This window comes from Ammospiza caudacuta, chromosome 3 (genome assembly GCF_027887145.1).
Source record: "Ammospiza caudacuta isolate bAmmCau1 chromosome 3, bAmmCau1.pri, whole genome shotgun sequence".
Taxonomy (NCBI): Eukaryota; Metazoa; Chordata; class Aves; order Passeriformes; family Passerellidae; genus Ammospiza; species Ammospiza caudacuta.
Window position 1 is genome coordinate 108,296,315 of NC_080595.1, and position 13,234 is coordinate 108,309,548.

Sequence of the window (13,234 nt, forward strand, 5' to 3'; positions counted from 1 at the left end):
TATCTGCTGTCCGTGCCTGCCTGTTTCCTGGTGGCTGTATGTCTCTATTTCCTCCTGTCTCTATTTCTTAATCGCACGAACTACAGACACAGCTTCCCCAGCGCTCGCAGGTGCAGCGGTTTGTGTTTTACAGGGGCTACGGCGGCTCATATTTTGTGCTATTCATCCTCCTTAAGGATCAAAGCTCTTCTGAAACAGATTACTGGCCTGAAACCAAACCACTGAAATGGTAATATGGTCGTTCTTAAAAAAAAAGTGTAGGTATTTTCTGGTGTTTTCCCATCAAGTACCTGCCCAATTTCTGTATGGCACACGCCGGGAATCAATAGAAGTTAACAAGTCCTCAAAACATTCCCCAGCTCTTTGTTTAATCTCCTTTACAATAAAGCCAAGGGAAGAGAATTAAAAATCTTTGAAGTATATTAAACCTCAAAAGGCTCAGCCAAGTAGACTTAAAATAGTCACTTATTTTCCAAAACTGGTTTGTCGAGGAACAATAAAAGGAAGTAAAATTTATGGAGAAATTATACAGTGGATTTGTCACTTAAAATATCGTAACTGTCTCGGGGACAATACCCCATGCTGAGGATTAATGGTCCCTCCAGACCTTTGATTCACCAGCGCCTTTTCTTTGCCCTTGACAAATTGGATTTTTAGGAATGGGAAGGTCGCCTGGCCCATTGTCTGCCAGCCATTCACTCCGCCTGATTATGCAGGAGGGTGAGGGAAAGGCTCCATGTGACCCTCTTGGATGGGACTCCGCAGCTGCTCGAGGAGCCAAACTCTCTCACCAAACTCTGCGCCCCAGAGCATCCCCCTGCCAAGGGGTACCCCTCCTGCTCCCGTTGAAAAGCCGGCGTCCTCGCAGCGCCGCGTCACTCTGCGGGCGGAGATACGCCTGTGCTCATCCTCCCGCCGCCTGCCGCTGTCACTCCGGCCCCCTTAAGTACTTGGGGTTCCCGAGCGCTCGCAGCCAGCGGCAGCGATGCAAAGCAGCAGGGCTCCGGCCATCAGCGTCAGCGCGGAGAGCTGCATCCCGGCCGGGCTGCGCCTGGGTCCTGTGCCCGGCACCTTCAAACTGGGCAAGTACCTGTCAGACCGCAAGGAGCCAGGACCCAAAAAAAAGGTATTTTCCTACGGTCGCTCCTGCACCGCTGGACTTTGATTATTCGTTGACTCGGGGAAAGCCGGCTTTGGGAGAAGAGGCTGCTCTTCCCCCGTCTCTCTTCGATCCTTCCTTCTTAGAGAGAGCCAGGAAAGCAAAGGGAAGCATTTCCAGAATGTCCTGAGATGTCTCCCCGTGGTTTTGCCAGGAGAGCGTGCCCGTTCATGCCCTCTCCGCCTCCTCCCCAGCTCCGGGGCCCCAGCCCGGCCGACTCCGGGGCGAGGCCAGACGACACGGGGGCTCTCCTGGAGGAGTGGGCGCTCCTCCGCCTTGGACACAGACGTGCTGGAAGCGTCGCCTGAGCTCCGTGCCCGATGTCGGAGGGCCCTGGTCCCGCACTCAGCCCCCGCCCCCCGGGGCTCCGCTCGCTGGGGCTTTGCCCCTTTCCCTGGCCGAGCCGGGACGTGCCACGGCCGGCTCCCCGTTCCTGGAGCCCCGGCGAGGCGAGGGCACGAGGCTGTCACAGCCCCCGGTTTGGCCCGGGAAGGAGCAGGGCAGGGCAAATGCACCGATTTATTTCTGCCTTTGGCTCGGGTTCGTGCCCCCCAGTCCCTCTTCCCGGCCGCGGGTCCTTTGGCTTGGGCCTGAAGGGAGCGTGGGGCGAGAGGACGGACCGGGGCTGCCCCGGAGACGGCGCCGGGTGCGGGTCGCAGGTGTCGGGGCAGCCCAGGGCAGCTCGACCTTCCCGCAGAGCCTCGGGGGTTCTCCTGCCCCGGAGCCGCAATCAGCCGGGGATGGCACAGCCGGAGCGGCGGGGATGGCACAGCCGGGCACACGGCTCCGGGCTCAGCCCGTGCCCGAGCGAAGGAGCGAGCAGGAGGCGGCCAAGGGCTCTCGCCCCGTCCATCAGGCTCTTCAGGGGCTGCGGATGAGACCCCTCCTTTCGCCCCCCGGGCAAACGCGGCTCATGCGTTCCGCTCTGATTTTTAATGCACTTTAATTGTTTTTAAACGCTCTGCCAGCCCACTCAAATTTATTTCTCATCTGGCTCCCTTGGTTTCTCGCTTTAGACTGCTTTGTTCCGATGACTTTTATTGCACGGTCATTCAGGGAATGGGCACTTCATTTTCTCTTTGTATGGGCAAGCAGATTATGAAGTATGGGGCTACAGGGACTTTGTAGCCAAGCAGAATCTTCCCCCCTTTCCCCCTCCCCATCTCCCGACAAGTCCTGCATGTCGCAATACAAAAAGAAAAAGAAAATTAAAATCGTACCTGGGTATTTAACATAGCTTTAAGCGAAATGTAACAGCTGCAACTGGACAAGGTGCGTTTGGATCAATGCTACCCAAGGGGAACATCCCGCTTCCCATCTCCGGGCACGGGTTCTTCCATCCTTACGCTGCAGAGCTGCAGCCCCCGCTAGGGCAGCCGCATCTCTCCCAAGGCACCTGCGAGCCGGGGAATGTCCTACCCAAAGGTGGGTGAGGATGGAAGCGTTAAACAGGCGGCAAAAGGAGATGCTCTCGCCGCTGCTTTCAGCTGCGATGCTCAGCCCCCTGCCCGGTGTGGGGAAGCAGCTCGACGGGCCAGGCAGAGCGGGCAGGCAGGCAGGGGGACGGGTAAGCTTTTTGCTCTTTTTGTGTTTCGTTTCACGTGAAAATGACAGCAGTGCCGCCTGTTTTCCAGGTGCGGATGGTCAGAGGGGAATTAGTGGATGAAGCCGGGAGCTCGGCTCTGGAATGGATAGGGTTAATCCGAGCTGCCCGAAACTCCCAAGAGCAGACACTGGAGGCTGTTGCGGATCTGCCAGGAGGACAGGTACCCCACTCGCGGCTCCGGGCTGGCAGGGCACTTCTCTCCGCCACCGGCCTCCCCTCTCAAGCCTCCTGAAGAAGTTTCCTTTCTTCCCTCTCCAGATTTTCTACCGGGCGCTGCGAGATGTCCAGCCGGGAGAGGAGCTCACCGTCTGGTACTCCAACCCTCTGGCGCAGTGGTTTGACATCCCCGTCACGGCCACGCCGACGCACGACGAGAAAGGTACAGATGCGGGCACTCATTTCAGAGCAACCAAATTAAATGAAACAAAACAAACCCCCTTTAGCTGACACCTTTGACGGGATCTCAGACTGTAGGCAAACGTGGGTCCTCGGAAAAATAAATGCCAGTACAGCTGCCGTGAATTTAACCCACCACCCTTTAAACTAAGGCTCCATCTGCTTACATTTAAAGGGTGATCTATTAACTCTGTAGCGTATGGAAAGGCCCCCGTGCCTCGAGTTGTTCCGTCATCGGGCCGATTTAATGATTCTTTGATAGGCAAATGGGGTTTCTGTGAAACATCGCTATAGTTGGTATGCGAGGCAGCAAATTGGCTCAGCTCAGCTCACCCGATGCTGTTTCCAAAACATCGGGTTTACCTTCCGTTCTCAGAGTTTCAGAGACTCTTTGCAGGTTCTCTTGCGGGTAGGTTCACATAGTAAAGCCAAACCTGGGCAGTACTGGGCAGTCCCTGTAAATTAGAATACATTAGGAAAAAGGTTAAGTCGGCCTCAAATCACCCTGAGATCAGGATATGCAAAGATGTTGGGAAGGGGAAGGCACCGGTCTGGGACGGCTTGCTTCAATCCGCAAGCCTATTCTTAGCTGGAGTTACACCGGTGTTAACAAAATGATAAGGTGGCATCACATTCACAAAAAGACCAGGGAAAGAAAGACGGAGCACTTCAGCGTTCTCTTGTCGGGCTTCTTTGTCGGCGGCCACCCCGTTCCGCTGCTCCCGGGCCCGGGCGCTCCCTGGGCCGTCGGTGGCGGCCGCTGCCCGTGGGCGCTCCCCTCGGGCTGAGCCCGCTCCGCGGGGGATGGGGGAACCCCAGCCGCTCCTGCTTGAAGATCCTTCAGCTGGGCAGTGTCCCCGGGAAGGGAGCGAGCGCACGGTCCGGGCAGGAGCTGCCCCCTCCCTGTCACTGCTGGCCGCTCCGCAAGGTGACCAGGGTCCGGCCCCAAGGGACGGCTGCGGGAGGGCCAGGCTCTGGCTATTGTATCACATCGCGCAAGAGCCCAAATCCCTCCTTGTACGAAAACTACACCCGGAAAAGGAACTCTTGGTCACATTTCTGTCCCCGCCACGTCGAAGGGCAGTGAGGCCATGGATCTGCTGAGGGTTGCTCCCTGGAAAAGCCTGGCGAAGGTTCGGTAGCAAGGAGGACACGCGGCTGTGTTGCGCCCCACTCCTCTCCAGCAGCCCTTGCTGCGGATGGGTACCAGTGCTACTCGGGGGAAAAATGAAGAGAAATCAGGTCTGCAAGAGGCTGCCAGAGTGCAGCGTCTTCCTCTCCCCGTCGAAGCAAGGCTGATTTGCAAAGTGACCTTACGAATCTGCTGTGTCTTCCCACAGTTTCCAGACTGATTAATACAGACTCAGAAAAGCATGCTGAAGTACTCTTGTTTAATGATCATATGCTGAAAAAAAAAGCCGAAAAATCAAACTAAACTCCCAAACCCCCACCAACCGAAAAATGACAACGGAAGAAACTCGGAGATTTTTTTTTTTAAAGCACAAAACGAAAAAAACCTAACCAAATCAAAAGTTTTGAATTCTTCTGTGTTTGACTCCTTTAATTTGGGTCACCGTCGTGAGAAAGAAGTGGTTTTTGGTAGGGAGGTGTGGTAGGTGGTGTTTTTGGTTGGTTTTTTTTTTTTTTTTTTGTTTTTTTTTTTTTTTTTTTTTTTTTAATCTTTCCCCTGGAGCCCTTCTTGTTGAACGGGAGCTGAGCCAGGGAAGCGCCGAGCCGGGCTCGGTGGCGGTCGGGAGCCGGTCCCCACCATCTTTCTCCGAGGACACCAGGGCCGACCCGCACCGCTGAAGAGACCCGCGTAGGCAAACGAAGATAGGGGAAGGGAGTCCGTGGGGTCCGTGGCCGTATTCCTCTCCATCCGTGCCGCTCCTTTACCCCTTTTCCCGTGCACGGCAGTGGGATTGCCACCGTGGTTCCTCCTCCCGGGGCCGCTGCCTCTCTGGGGCCCGGGCAGACACAGTCCTGTCTCTTCCCTTCCTCGACGGGGCGAAAAACAGCGCCCAACGCATTCACAATGCTGCAGATCCCGGGGCTGCCTCTCCACGGTTAGCGAGGAAAGGCTGCCCACGGCTAGCGAGGAAAGGCTGCCCACGGCTAGTGAGGAAAGGCTGCCCACGGCTAGCGAGGAAAGGTTGCCCACGGCGGCGAGCACACACTCGGCCAGATACACGCAACGGCGTGTGATGCTTCCACGCGAGTTGGCACACGGGTTTCCCGCAGAGAGCGAAGATTCCGTTTTCCACCCGCAGCGGACATCGACTGATCCCTGTCAGAAGCCGGTGACAGGGAGGCTGGTCACGGCCATCGCAGCCACCCCGGCGACCCGCCCTTCCCAGGTGCCCCGACAGACGAGGGGCATGACGCAAGGTCTCACCCGTGTGCTCCCCCACGGGATTCCCTGAAACGTGAGGAGCAGCCCCCAGGCCTGGAGCGGGCTCTCATCTCGGTGCGGTGCTTGGCTTCACCTTAGGCGTATGAAACTGAGGGGTGAGGGTCAGCTGGGGACCGTCAGGGTGGGCGAGAGTTGAAAGGGAAATTCAGGGTCTTATCAGCATAGTATGGTGACTGGGAGAAACGAGAGAGAAGAGAAAGATGGTTACAAAGAGACAGAACGAGAAGAAAAGGGGAGAGAATGAGGAGGGAAAGGGGAAAGGAAAGGGGAAAGGAAAGGAGGAAGGAAGTGTCGGAAGGAAGGAAGTGTCGGAAGGAAGTGTCGGAAGGAAGTGTCGGAAGGAAGTGTCGGAAGGAAGTGTCGGAAGGAAGTGTCGGAAGGAAGTGTCGGAAGGAAGTGTCGGAAGGAAGGAAGGAAGGAAGGAAGGAAGGAAGGAAGGAAGGAAGGAAGGAAGGAAGGAAGGAAGGAAGGAAGGAAGTGTCGGAAGGAAGTGTCGGAAGGAAGTGTCGGAAGGAAGTGTCGGAAGGAAGTGTCGGAAGGAAGGAAGGAAGGAAGGAAGGAAGGAAGGAAGGAAGGAAGGAAGGAAGGAAGGAAGGAAGGAAGGAAGGAAGGAAGGAAGGAAGGAAGGAAGGATTACTAGACAGACAGGTGGCTACAGAGGCGGCGTTTCACCGTCGGGGCTGGGGAGATGCTCCTCTTTGGGAGTGCCCTCCTGGCAGGCCAGGCCAGGAGGGGAAAGCAGAGTCTGAGCCTCTGCGGTGTCGGGCAGCCACCACAGCCGCGGCCACCGAGGTCTGTTCCGCTTGAGAGAAGTCGAAATGGGACGGGGTACAAAGGGCATTGTCCTCTGAAAGGGAACGATTACATATGGCCCATACATATCGGATATTGTCTCGCCGCGTAATGAGGGGCTCACGATCATTAGATTGGCCTTTGTTCGGTGCAGCCGACTCCCTGACATACGCTACCTCCTCTGCAAACGCCAACAGATGGGCCCTCCGACAGACGACTCGCGGCAGCAGCTGCTCCCCCCGGCCCTTCAGCGCCCCGCTCGCGGGAGCTCAGCCCGGACCGCGCAGCGCCCGCTCCGCTCCGCGGCGCAGCATGGCGGGGGCGGGACGAGGCGGAGGGAGCGCGGGGAGGCGCGGGTATGCGCGGCCGCCGCTGACGGGTCCCTCCGCTTGTCTCCGCAGGGGAGGAGAGGTACATCTGCTGGTACTGCTGGAGGACCTTCAAATACCCCAACAGCCTCAAGGCCCACGTCCACTTCCACTGCGCTCTGAGCCACGGCCGGCCCTTCCTCCATCACGACCACGGCCGGCCCGCTGCCACCGCCTTCGGCCTGCCCCCCAAGGAGCTGCCGGCCGCCTCGCTGCGCGGCCACCCGCCGCCCGGCTGCGGCCCCCGGGAGCCCGTCAAGCGGGAGGCCGTCGTCGCCTCCCCGCCGCTCGCCAAGGCGGCGCTGCCCAAGCGGGCGGCGGGCAAGGAGGAGCAGGAGCGGGCCCTGGACATGAGCGTGGGGGCCGCCCGCGGGCCGGGGCCGCTGCTGGGGCCGGCGGGCGGCAACGGGCTGGCGCTGTGCCCCGGGGCGCGCTCGGCCTTCCGCCCCGCCGGGTCGCTGCGGGAAGAGGCGCGGGGCGCCGCCGCCCTCGGCTTCTCCAAACTGCTGGGGGGACTGAAGGCGGGACGCGCCGCCGCCGAGGCGCCGCCGAAGTGCGGAGCGCTGCCGGGCGAGGCCGCCCCGCAGCCGGCGGCGGCGGGCCTGGCTTGCGGCGGCGGGCTGCGCGCCTTCCCGCTGCTGTCGCCGCTGGAGGAGGCCTCGGCCTTCCGGCAAGTGGAGCGGGGACTGCCCGCGGCCGCGCTGCCGCCCGCCCGCTACCCACCGCTGCCCGGCGGGGCCCTGGAGCGCTTCGCGCTGCCGCCCTTCGAGGGGCTGAAGGCGTACGCGGGGGAGTGCGGGCTGCCGGTGATGCCGCTCACCGTCTACAACGGGGAGCTGCTCTACGGGGCCGCGCCCTACTACCCGCTGAAGCTGCACCTCGGCGGCCTCCTGAAATACCCCGAGTCGGTGTCGTACTTCGCGGGGCCGGCGGCGGGTCTGCACGCCGCAGAGCTGGGCTCGCTGGCCAGCATCGACCGGGAGATAGCCATGCACACGCAGCAGCTCTCCGAGCTGGCGGCCGAGAAAGGCCGGGGGAGGCTGGAGACGCTGCCGGCGGGCGCGGCCGGGGCGGCCGGAGGGAAGCCCAAAACCGGGCACCTGTGCCTGTACTGCGGGAAACTGTACTCCCGCAAGTACGGGCTGAAGATCCACATGCGGACTCACACCGGCTACAAGCCGCTCAAGTGCAAGGTCTGCCTGCGGCCCTTCGGGGACCCCAGCAACCTCAACAAACACATCCGCCTGCACGCCGAGGGCAACACGCCCTACCGCTGCGAGTACTGCGGCAAGGTGCTGGTGCGACGCCGCGACCTGGAGCGGCACGTCAAATCCCGGCACCCGGGGCAGAGCCTCGGCAAGGCGGCCGAGGACAAGAGTGACTCTGGCTATGCGCAGCCCGAGCAGGAGCAAAAGACTGATAACGAGAGCGATGTGGATGTCTGCTTCACCGACGACCAGAGCGACGCAGAGAGCGGCAGCCGGCACCGCGAGCAGTGATGCGGGAGGCGGCCGGGGCGGGGCGGGGTGAGGGCAGCGCTGCTGCCCCCCTCGCACTACTCCGGGCTCCCGGGGAGGTCCCACGCGGGGCCGTGCCGCGGAGTAGCGCGGGCTGGCGGGCAGAGCCGCCGCCGGGGCGGGCAGGGGTGCGCGGGCGTCCCCGGGGTCTCTCCGCGGCGTCGCCCCCGGCGCTGCAGCTGCGGTGCCGCGACAGGGGCGGGAGGGCGAAACCCTGGCGGGCCCGGGATCCCGCTGGGCAGGCACCGCATCCCCATAGGAGCCCGCATTTCAGTGGCCATATATTTTTATTGTACCTTTGTGTCGAGAAAATTGTGCCTTTTGGAAACGATTTTTTTTCTATGCGCTCTCCCATCACTTGCTCCAGCGGTCTGAGCCTTGGGGCTCAGCAGCAGACCCGGGTCTGCAAGCGCCTCTGGCACCTGTACACTTTATTTGACACCTCACCTGTGCTTGCTCGGTCCTAATAAAGCAATACCAACAGCTTTTTGGAAAGACAGAAAAAAACCCCAGGCAACAAAACGCCACTGTTGCAGCATGGAAGAGGTTTGCATAACAGGTGCACCATTTGATCAAGTTGCAATTATTTATAGCAGATAATATTTGAGTAACAAATGTAAAATAAATATTGAAAAGCATGACTCTAAAAGCACGCACTATATAATTTTAAAGGAAATACACTCTCTGTTTGGTAGAATACAAATGTGGTGTATGTTTGTTTTCTAATGAACGATGTACAGTGGATACAGTATTTTGGTCTTGGTTCCAGTTTGTCATGCGATTTTTTAAAAAAAGAAATAAAGTTACTGACAAACTACTGTTTGCCTAGTTTTTCGTTGAGGTGCTGTCAGCAGGATCTCGTGTTTCTTCGCAGTGCTTCTGATGATTGGAAGCTCAGACCCATCTATATACAGCGTCTTTGGGTCAAGCTCTAAACAATTTGCCTCTGAATATGTCGCCTGAGCATTTTCCTTCTCTCACTTAGCAAAACCAAAGGGCAAAAGTCCCATATCCAATCTGTTCTTCTCTATGCCTAGGATTTTCGAATTTTTTTTTTCCTATTTCGTTTTGCACAGGGCGAAGGCAGAGCTGTTAGAGGTTGGACATTATTAGGCTGTTTTTATCCGTTTGCACTCGGTCAAACGTGCCACTTTTTGCAAACACTCTTCTTTAGAATCGTTACTTTTATTTGAGGGAAAAACCTTCTTATTCTTTGGTATGAAAAATCTGAAACGAGTTCAACTTAAAAAAAAAAAAAAAAAGACTGTCAGAAAATTCTGTTTCCCCTGGCAGCTCCTCCAACTCACCAGGCAAAAGGGTGCAGCGCTGCCGACAGTGACCCGCCAGCTGTGACCCGCCAGCTGTGCGGGTCTGCCCGCTCAGGTCCGAGCTGCGGCTCTCCGTGCGCCCGCGGGCAGGCAGAGTCAGGAGGGAGCCCCGCGTTTTGGTTCGGCGCAGCAGAGGGTAAATCTCTTTGATTGCTCGATACACTTAGAAGACTGTGAGGATCGAGCCCTGTTTCAGTCCGGGGTGTAGGCGACGCAATGTAAAATACAAACGAATTACTTTCAGTATCTGCGAGAATTTCAGACACAAAACTGGTCCTTCGTTTGCTCACTTAAGGCTGTACCGTGCCTGACAGCAATAGGAAGCGGGAATTCAAATGCCAATCTTGAATTTCCTTCAAAGGTTTGATGCTGTAGCGTTGTTTGTCGGCTTTTTTTTCCTTTTTTTTTTTCTTTTTGTTCCCCTCCCCCCGCCCCGCCCCCCTTTTTTGGGCTTGTGCACCCACTTATTCGATTCATTTTACCCCAAGACAGAAATTGTCTTTCTGACATGAAAATAAATGGAAACCCCTTTCCTGCAAATAGGGTGATCTTTTTAATCTCTTGGCGGAGTTGGAAATCCTGTTGTCATTCATAGCACCGTCAGCAGGACCTGCCTGCTCTTTATTTCAATACATTTGTCTGCGGCTTTCCCAAAGGAAGGAAAAACTCCCATCGTGGAGCTGCTGTCGGGGACGGATGCACCATGTGCGCTGTGAGGTCGTGGAAAGGGTATAATAATTCAACTGTGATACGGGAAATATTTTGAGTTTGTAGAGTTTGTGAGTTTTAATAGAAAGATTCCATCAAATCGTAATACTTGGGCCACCGTCACAAAAAAAAAAAAAAAAAAAAAAAAAAAAAGAAAAAGAAAAAAAAAAGAAAAAAAAGAAAAGAAAAAACGGTACTCCGGAGAGTCAATTTATGGGAATTAATGGTCTGTATATATAATAATGTCTGCATATATAATAATGAGTCTTAGAGTTAAGAAAAACCCCCAAAACTGAACTAAATCTAACCAACCTCAAATAACCAAAGCTGAGGAAAAAAAAAAAAAAAAGAAGAAAGAGTATATGGTTTATTATTATTTTTTTTTTTTTTTTTTTTTTTTTTTTTTAATTGCTATGCAGCGGTTAAATCGAAATACAAAGTACCGGCGGAGACACACGGAGAAATTCTGCCCCATTCACTTTTAGGACCCATGTTCCTGCCGCACCCTCCGGCACGGGTCCGCGGGCGAGCCCCGGTGCCCGGCCCGGGGTGCAGGCTCGGGGTGCAGGGCTCGGGGTGCAGGGCCCGGGATGCAGGGCCCGGGATGCAGGGCCCGGGATGCAGGGCCCGGGATGCAGGGCTCGGGGTGCAGGGCTCGGGGTGCAGGGCCCGGTGTGCAGGGGGTCGGGGCGCAGGGCTCGCGGTGCAGGGGGTCGGGGTGCAGGGCTCGGGCTGCAGGGCTCGGGGTGCAGGGGGTCGGGGTGCAGGGGCTCGGGGTGCAGGGCCCGGGGTGCAGGGCCCGGGGTGCAGGGCTCGGGGTGCAGGGCTCGGGCTGCAGGGCTCGGGGTGCCCGGCCCGGGGTGCAGGGCCCGCCGGAGCTCCCGCCGCCCCGAGCGGCCTCCGACAGAGGGGCGCCGCCTTCTTGGAGTGATTGTTAATTTCCCACCGCGTTAAAATTTATTTTATTAAATTCTACCAAGTTTTGGGTAATTTTATTCAATTTGGATTTCTTTTGTTTCACTGTCCCTGTCAGGTCAGGGATGAGGCAGCAACGTTCTCCCGAAACCTCAGTGACCTGGAAGCCGGAGGTGCAAGCAGCGCCAGGGAAAGCAGCGTTTCAGGCGGGTCAGCAGCCGCAGCCCCGGGATTCCTGTGGGCCCCTCGCTCCTCGGGATGGAGCTCGTGGATCGGCGGGTCAGATCTCCGGCTGCCGCTGCTCTCCCGCTTCTCTGGGGCGGGCTGAGGGTCCCGGCCGCCACGGCCGCTTCCTTCGCCGCCGCTCCCTCCCGCAGCCCCGACCTGCGCTGCCAACGCGGGCGCTGATTGGCTGAGCTCCGCGGCGGCCCGCGCTCCTATTGGCCGGCCTGCGCGGCGCGGCCCCGCCCCCCGCGGCCGTGGGGTTGAGGGGGGTGCGGGCGCCGCGTCGGGAGCGGCTGCGGGAAGGCTCGGGAGCGGCTGCCGGAGGGGTTGGGATCCCCCCGCGGCTGCGGGAAGGGTCGGGAGCGGCTGCCGGAGGGGTTGGGATCGCCCCGCGGCTGCGGGAAGGGTCGGGAGCGGCTGCCGGAGGGGTTGGGATCGCCCCGCGGCTGCGGGAAGCGCCCCCCGTGGGCTCGTGGGCCTGCGGCGGGGCCGGTTGCAGCTCCTGGGCCCATTGAGCCATATGCCGGTCATGGCGGTTCCCGCGTCCTTTGGTTTCCCTGCGGGCAAATTTGGGTCTGGAGGGTCGTGAGAATAGTTCAGGTCGCAGGGTCGGTGCGGAGCTGGTGCCAGCCAGCCTGGGCACGATACCCGCTGGATTTTGTGTTCTTAGCATCTCTAGGTCCACCTACCATTGCTTCTGGCTGGCTGCCGTTTGAAGCTAGGAAAAAAACCCAAACCCTCAGTTTTTACCTTCTGAATTTGTAATTATTGATAGCTGCAGTAAAGCTGGTATGCCCTCAATTTTTATAATAAAGGAGAAAATAATTAACCACATTTGCATGAAAAAATGAAAGAAAGAATGGTGCTAAGACTGAAGAAGGATTAACTCCTTTAAAATATTACTCATTGAGATGCTTGTCAAGGGCCATACACATTAAATGACAAGATTTCTCTTTTTTATTTTCTATGGGAGGACTCAGGTTTTTTGAATCAAGTTGAACAGGGAATAATGAAGGGTGCATTTTGTGAGTGAAGAATGGAACATTATTTACTGTTTGGAAGTCAAGAGCCAAGAAGAATAAATAAATTGAGATGGCTTTTGGACATTATTAGAAACTAGTCTAGGCATTTTGCAAACTGGTCTTTCAGTTTCCAAAAATTCACACTTGACCTCAGCTATTATTGCAAAAGCAATTCATTCAGTATCATCCTATTTTTAAAATTTGGAAAGCAGTTTTGATGATTATTGTATTGCCCTGTATTAGCTTCTTAGAATCGCCAACAAGAAATCTGGATGTGTCTGGAAGGGGGTGCATAGAATTGCCAAGAAGTAGGTTGTAAGGATCTTGAAAACAATTTTGGTTTTCAAGCAAACTTGGTTTTGGCACAAAGCTCTGTCATGTATCTTACTAGTTAATGCTGTAATTACTGTTGTATCTGTTTTCTGAGGATGCACATGGGAGATGAATGGTGCCCTGAATGACCAAGCTGTAGGGCAGGGTCTCACAGACCAGGGGTCTAGGTCTTACTCTTCTAAACTTGCTAAATGGGTTTGAACACAGCCTTGAGTTTACAGCTTTAAACAACCCCTAAAATTATCTGATTTTGCAAAGGTTTTGAACACCTGCTCTCCCAGTGAAGTTAGTGGGACTGATTTAAAATCTGCCAGGCTCTTTGACATGTGAGATAGATGTAGTCTGCAGTAATGCAAGTGAGTTTAGATTTTGAACTGGTTGATAGTAAAAAACTTAGGGAGTTCTCGATCATTTTAAACAAGGAAATGGCTCTATACATTTAGAGGAATATA

The 13,234-nt window shown here is 56.4% G+C and overlaps 1 protein-coding gene across 1 annotated transcript; it reads left to right on the plus strand.

Annotated features, from left to right (window-relative positions):
* The first annotated feature begins 985 nt into the window (after positions 1–985).
* Positions 986–8,233, plus strand: PRDM13 (PR/SET domain 13). Its single transcript, XM_058802737.1, has 4 exons — positions 986–1,126; positions 2,794–2,925; positions 3,024–3,144; positions 6,768–8,233. Exons 1-4 carry the CDS (start codon positions 986–988, stop codon positions 8,231–8,233), a joined length of 1,860 nt encoding a protein of 619 aa, XP_058658720.1.
* Positions 8,234–13,234: the final 5,001 nt, after the last annotated feature.

What these genes read in the sequence shown, in the direction of transcription:
- PRDM13 (XM_058802737.1), top strand. Translation starts at nt 986, where the DNA reads ATGCAAAGCAGCAGGGCTCCGGCCATCAGCGTCAGCGCGGAGAGCTGC. An exon ending in CGGATCTGCCAGGAGGACAG is followed by an intron (nt 2,926 to 3,023) that starts GTACCCCACTCG and finishes TTCCCTCTCCAG; the next exon opens with ATTTTCTACCGGGCGCTGCG. An exon ending in GCCGACGCACGACGAGAAAG is followed by an intron (nt 3,145 to 6,767) that starts GTACAGATGCGG and finishes TTGTCTCCGCAG; the next exon opens with GGGAGGAGAGGTACATCTGC.